The 6,853-nt window shown below is 33.5% G+C and overlaps 1 protein-coding gene across 7 annotated transcripts in view; it reads left to right on the top strand.

Annotated features, from left to right (window-relative positions):
• Positions 1-6,847, top strand: part of TRMT10A (tRNA methyltransferase 10A) — a 22,287-nt gene extending 15,440 nt beyond the window's left edge. For all 7 annotated transcript variants that reach the window (XM_019661673.1, XM_019661676.1, XM_019661671.1 and 4 more), the window contains one exon: positions 5,182-6,847. In XM_019661673.1, coding sequence (XP_019517218.1) covers positions 5,182-5,442 — 261 coding nt within the window. In that variant the 3' untranslated portion in view covers positions 5,443-6,847. The remainder of the gene's footprint in view (positions 1-5,181) is intronic.
• Positions 6,848-6,853: the final 6 nt, after the last annotated feature.

The following is a 6,853-nucleotide window of genomic DNA, read 5'->3' as shown; positions in this document are numbered from 1 at the left end:
CATAACAGTAGCAAAATTACAGTTATAGAGTAGCAACGAAAATAATTTTATGGTTGGGGGTCACCACAACATGAGGAACTATATTAAGGGGTCGCGGCATTAGGAAGGTTGAGAACTGCTGTAAAGAGTTAATCTCTTTAATATATTTTCTTAATTCAAATAATGGTGGTAAATTATTTCAATTACAAAATTAATTTTTCAGGCTAGATTATTTTAAAACGGCTGTTGAAGGATCAATTCTGTCTTTACCTAAATTTAAGAAGAAATATCTCTCAGCAGTTAGCTTTTTCTTCCATATACACTTTTATTAAATATCTGTTCCTTCTTAAATAAAGTTAACTTTATATATGCATCTGCCTATTATCGTATAATCATGCTAATGTAAATGTATATTTCTGTAAATAAGCATGTGTGAAAATACGCATAATTGTATATGCATATATGCATATGCATACATATGTCCACATCATGTATAATTCTGTTATTAGTGATAAACAGGATTTAGTTGCCATATATGTGTATTATCTGTGTGAATGGTTGTGTTGAACTAAGGAATTTGAATTTCATGAAGTGCAAATATCCATAAATACACATTTGTATAAGGACATTGGCTAGGGAAGAAGATGTTTCAGTTTCCTACCAGTAAATGTAGAGCAGTTAGGTCTAAAGTAAGCAATTGTTTTGTCACAGCTAAAGTAAGATTTCAGAAGCCTTCACTGAGTGGATAAATGAAGTTTCTGTGCCTTTTACTCATTGGCATCTCAGATTATATACACATTTGGTAGAAAGTTGATTGGATTTAGTATTGATGTTCACTGTCTTTTTGTTGCTTTATTTGTAGTAATCTGTTATAATTCTCCATTTAAAGTAAGCAAGGTATATAAATAAAAAAAAGCTCCTACAATTTTAAAACAATAAAGCTATGTCTTAAGTTATACTTTTCAAAGGTTCAGATTTTTCTGAGCAAATAACGACTATGATTTAGTAGCATGAAATATGCCTTTAACTTAAATTATTCCATATGGAGTAGGCACAATTTAATTTTGAAAGACAGGGAAAAATCATTACAGACATTATATAGTTTAATTTTCACTAATTATAAAAGCCCCATATTAGTTTCCTAGTGCTGTCATAACAAATGAACACTAACTGGGTAACTTAAAACAACAGAAATGTATTCCCTTACAGTTGTGGAGGCTGAAAGTGCAGAATCCACGTGTCAGTAGGATCACACTTCCTTCTAAGGCTGTAAGTGAAGAATCCCCTTTCGCCCCTGCCTAGCTTCCAGGGATTGTCAACAAGCCCTGGTGGCCCTTGGCTTGCCGCAGCATTACTCCAGTCTCTGTCTTGTCATCACATGGCCTTTTACCCTTGTCTCCCATGCCTATGTCTGTGTCCCTCGTCTTATAAGGATACCAATCATCAGATTAGGGTTCACCCTGATCTTAAATCGATTACATCTACAAAGACCCTATTTCCTAAAAAGGTTACATCCACACGTACTAGCTACTAGGGTTTGAACACATTTTTAGGTGAACACAATTTCATCCTCTACAAGTCTATGTCTTATTTAGACTTTAACGACAAGAAGGCAAAGATTACAATAAGAAATAGCTAATTTCTGAGGTATTTGAAATTTTGGTTTTTCAAATAATAGAAATTTTTATCTTAATGTATTCTTTTCTCTCAACACTGTTTTGGTTTATTGAGAGGTTCCTTATTATTTAAAACTTCAGTAATGGTAAATTTACTTGTATTGGAACATAATAAAGCTGGGAATTCAGCTAGTGTCTAAGTGCATCAAAAGGAGATATGTCTGCCAAAATAATAGCATTTTCTCTCATTTCTTTAAAACCATGGTCTTCATAAAGAAAGCTCATTCTTAAGAGAAGGGGCAGTCTTCAGACTGAATTTGGAAAAAAACTCAAAATTGGAAAGAAAAAAAAGTAATTCTGAATGTCTTTTAGGAGGTGAATGAACAATTATGAAACTCACCAATTACTGACAATTATAAAGTAAAATGATATATTGGGTTGTCAGAAAAGTCATGACGTATTTTGTCTATGTTTTTCAAAGGTCATTTATTTATATAAAGAACAAAGATCAATCAATGATNTAGTACACAGCTGTTCATTGAGCTCTGTAGCAGGCTCTAGGGAGTTATAGAAATGAACTTGCTGATGCAAGGATCAAATTTCTTCTAAGACCTTTGATAGATAATGGAAATGATTTTTTTCATAAGTAATCAGCATTAACCCTTCAGCAGTGTATTAATGTGAGAGTACTTTGGCAATGGTATTAATATTCTTTGCCTCTAATAAGAAAAGAAATAAAAAGCAGGCAAGATGTTCCCCAGAGTAAGTGGCTCTTTATAGGACTGATAGAAGAAATTTAGATTAATCCTAATATTTTTCTTGTCTAGTTTTATATTAGAACATAAGGATAAAGAAGTGAAAGGGATAAAGAATAGGAAGGAAACAAAGATTCTCTGTTGATTATAATTGACAAGTGATAATGGTAAACCTCTGGGAGCTTAAGAACTGAATTGAGGAAAAGCTAAAGAGGCAACAAGAGAGCTTTGGTGCAAGTTGGCTCTGACAGCCAATAGAAGAAAGTGATCAGAACAAAATAATTATTAGGACACACTAGCACTCTTAACACAAAAGTAATGTATTTTAAAATACAATATGCAAATACAGTATGCAACATTGTGTTGAACTCAGCTAAGAAATGTAGAGTTTGTCTTTGTTTCAGTGTTTGAGATTATTCTGGAATACCTGGAAACAAGAGACTGGCAAGAAGCATTTTTTACTATCTTACCCCAGCGGAAAGGAGCTGTTCCCACAGACAAAGCCTGTGAAAGTTCTTCCCATGACAAAGAGTCTGCCAGGGTTGAAGGCAGACTGGGCACTGATTCCAGTGAGGACGAAAATAGCAGAAACGAACTAGATTCACCACATGAAGAAGAAAAGCAGGATAAAGAAAATAGCACTGAATCTCCAGTGCACTCTGTGCCACACTGATGTCGTCTGCTTTTTTCTTTTTGGTTTTTAGTTTAAGGAAAAACTAGGAGAAAATGAGGCACTTCATAGAATATTCAGATTGGAACAAAATTTCATTTTCTCTTATTTCTGTTGTGAATTTTTAAAACGTTTTTTTACAGCTAAGTGATATAAAGCCCTTGTAAGAAAGCACTTTTTGGTTTTGCATACAATTTAGATGTGTAATTTTTAAAATAGTTTTCTAAGCCTCAAATAAGAGTTTTTTGAGAATTTTACTTTATTAGCAAACCTTCATTTTCTTATTTGCTGGATTGTATCCTTCAGTGCCTTCTGACCTTTCAGTTTTATTATTTTATGTCAGTGTCTTTCTGATGTATTGCCTACTTATTTATGGAGGCAAATATTTATAAATCTCCTGTAAATGTACCAAAATGTTCTGTGTGGGAGGTTCTCTTCTATTTGCAGCTCTTTTATTGAATTTAATAACTTGAATATAGTGATTTTAGGAAGCAGTATCGAATTGATAGTCAATAATTTATTTCTTTTGNATGCTCTCAGTGTGGTGGGATTTTAAAGGGGTCGTGTTTTTCGAGCTCCTACCAAGGAACCAAACAATCAATTCAAATGTGTACTGTTGGCAATTGGACAGTTTGAACGAATCCATCATCCAGAAACGCCCAGAGCTTGTTAATTGTAAAGGAGTTGTGTTCCATCGCAACAACACGAGACCACACACAAGTTTGATCATCCGTCAAAAATTATTGGAGCTTGGATGGGATGTGTTGCCACACCCACCATACTCTCCTGACCTTGTGCCATCAGACTTCCACTTGTTTTATTCTCTTCAAAACTCTTTGCATGGTGTAACATTCAATTCAGATGAGGCTGTAAATCAGCAACTTGTTAACTTTTTTGCAAATAAAGACAGGTCCTTCTGTGAAGGAGGAATTATGAAGCTCACTGAAAGATGGCAAAAGGTTATTGAACAAAACGGGCAATATATCATTGATTGATCTTTGTTCTTTATATAAATAAATGACCTTTGAAAAACAGAGAGAAAATGCGTCATGACTTTTCCGACAATCCAATAGATTGTTAGTTTAGTAGCAATCCCTGAGGAATCCTATCCTATTCAGAGAAGTACTGGGTCATTCCTGTGCTTTTTTTTCTTTCTCAAAGCCCGTTTTCACCACAACAAACTATTCCTCTCACACTCACTAATCCCATAATGAGTGCATTTATTTTATTATTCACCTATAGTGTGAAACATTTTTAAAGGCTCTTTTTAAGTTTTAAAATATATTTACCAAGATTTATGATCATGCATTTTTCCCCCAAGAAATAATATGTTAGAATAGGCGTACTTTCAGTTATTTTGTGGCTTGTTAAATTTATTATTTATGCCATCAGCTTTCCAGAGATACAGAAGTTCATGGTCTCTAATTTCAGGTCCCTCTTGGGACCCTTAATTAAGCATGGGGTCTCATTTATAATATAAAGTTTTCCAGAAAAATGGCTGTTTTTTAATCAATAGGTTATACAGTTTAGGTGAGAGGTCTCCTGGTTAAATTTTTTATTCACTTAAAGATTATTGGTTAAATGTCATCTGAGCCTGGCGATGCATCTTCCTTTTTTTCTATCAATGTAGTTTGCAAAATTCTGCAGTTGGCAAACTGTTGTTCTGTTTTGTACCTCTGACCTAACAATTTAGGTGAAAATTTTAAATGTATATCTTTGTAGAAACAGATGCATGGAATTTATTAAATCTATAAGCCATTTCCTTTTGATGATTCATGTAGATGGAGAAGAAGTAATTGGAGAAAGCATTCTTTGGCTGGAAAACAGTGTGAGCAAATATGTGACAAAATGCATTTGTTTTGTTGGAACAGAGATAAATTTAGAAAGTTAGGTTAGTGCCATATTCAGGAAAGAGTTACTAAGTTAAGGAGTTTGAATCTTATCCTACAGATAAAGATAAACATTGAAAGTAGTGTTTTTAGAAAATGAGTCTTAACTAATTGAAGTGTGAGGTGATAAGGAGTTGAAGCAGTAGGTTATAAAAAAATGTGTTGTAATAACATTCTTTCAAACTTTCATATGATTCACTTCTTCTCAAAATGACTATTAGCTGATTTTTCCCAAATCCTATTAATAACATCTTTCCCCATGTGTCTTAAAGGATATCCACATTAAACCAGAGCACTATAGTGAATTCATAAAGAAAGAAGACCTGGTTTATCTTACATCAGATTCACCAAATGTATTGAAGGAATTAGATGAATCAAAGGCCTATGTGATTGGAGGATTAGTAGATCACAACCATCACAAGGTACTGTTAAGTTTTTATTTTTGCTTTTGCTTGTACTTGAAATTGATACATCAATTTTTCTCAATAAGAATAATACTTCTTGATATTAACAATAATACTGATGACAGCTGATCTCTATTGAATATATACTGTCTTTCAATCACCTTTCTGGCTAAGCAAAGCATTTCACATATATTAGTTTGTTTAATACTCACTATAAACCAGTCAGGTTAGCTCTATTATTATCTACATTAAACTGGAGGCCTAGAGAAATTAAGTCTACCATCAATAGTAGTAGATGGTAAAGCAGTTAGTTGAAACCAGGCAGATTGTCCCATAGCCCAGGTGCTTAAATGCTGTGCTGTATTGATAGGAAATGATGCTGCTAATCAATTTCTAGTCCACTGGTAAAATTTATAACAAAACTGGTAAATTTACATTTTAAATATGTGATTCTCATGGCATGTGTTTTCTGTTCTCTTGTATCTCTACTTTTATCTTTTTCCACCTCCTTATCCTCACTCAAATGAAAAATTACAGAAATATACTCTCTAACAGCAAACATTTTGTACTTTGCTAGTTACTTTGCAATATGCTAAATTCAACCCAGCTAAAGAAAAAAGGTTTCCTAAGTATCAGGAAATACTGGCAGCAGAATAATATGAAGTAATCCATTATTATTGTGTAGCACCACTGTTCAGTAGAACTTTCTGCAGTGTTGGCAATGTTCATATCGTTCTGTCCAGTGTGGTAGCCCTCTGTCCACTGAGCACATGAAATGTGTGCAGCATAATTGAGGAACAGAATTTTTTAAAATTGTAATCAATTTAAATTTAAGTAGTCCCATGTGGCTACAGTTGGACAGTGCAGCCCTATAGTATCAGAGGGAATTTTGTCAAAATGATCTTTAGCCTTTTTATTTTTTCTTAGTGGAAAAATTCTACTTTGTTATTTATGTAGAACCAAATTTTTTTCTTTCATGTATGTTTCTCTGAACTAAAACAATTTTGTATTTAAAAGCACCTGCCTCGATCTGTTACTAATTACTTGTCCCTAAAGTATGCAAGCTACTGGTTGAGAAGTTGAGTTCTTTCTCTTGTACTCTGTTTTTTGCCTATTTCAGTTTTGGTTACACCCAGGCTTTAAAGATTTTAGTTTTGAGAAGAGAGAAAATTCGTATTCAATATTGTTTTAATTGACAGAAAGGGAAAAATTAAATTTATAGGCAGTTTTTAAATTCAGCTTTTTATTTAATTTGTCTTTGTTATTGTGCATCTTATTGCTATGTAATTGAAACATAGTTTTGTCTGTATCTTTCACATTCATGGGAAGACTGATGGTGCTTTTCTCGGAATTCAGTTTGAGTATTTTAAACTGAGAAAAAGGCGGTGTGGAATGGTGAAATGGTATTTGAGTCAGGAGGCCTGAGCCAGGTTTTTCCTGTGGTTCTGCCACTGAGGAGTTTTCTGACAGACAAGGGAACAGAATGTCTTTGGTTTCCTCACTTGTAAATTGTTTAAAACAAATACCCTGAACATTCTGA

This window comes from Hipposideros armiger, unplaced genomic scaffold (assembly GCF_001890085.2).
Source record: "Hipposideros armiger isolate ML-2016 unplaced genomic scaffold, ASM189008v1 scaffold_357, whole genome shotgun sequence".
NCBI lineage: Eukaryota > Metazoa > Chordata > Mammalia > Chiroptera > Hipposideridae > Hipposideros > Hipposideros armiger.
The sequence above is the reverse complement of the archived record's forward strand: the minus strand, read 5'-3'. Positions and strand labels throughout refer to the sequence as shown.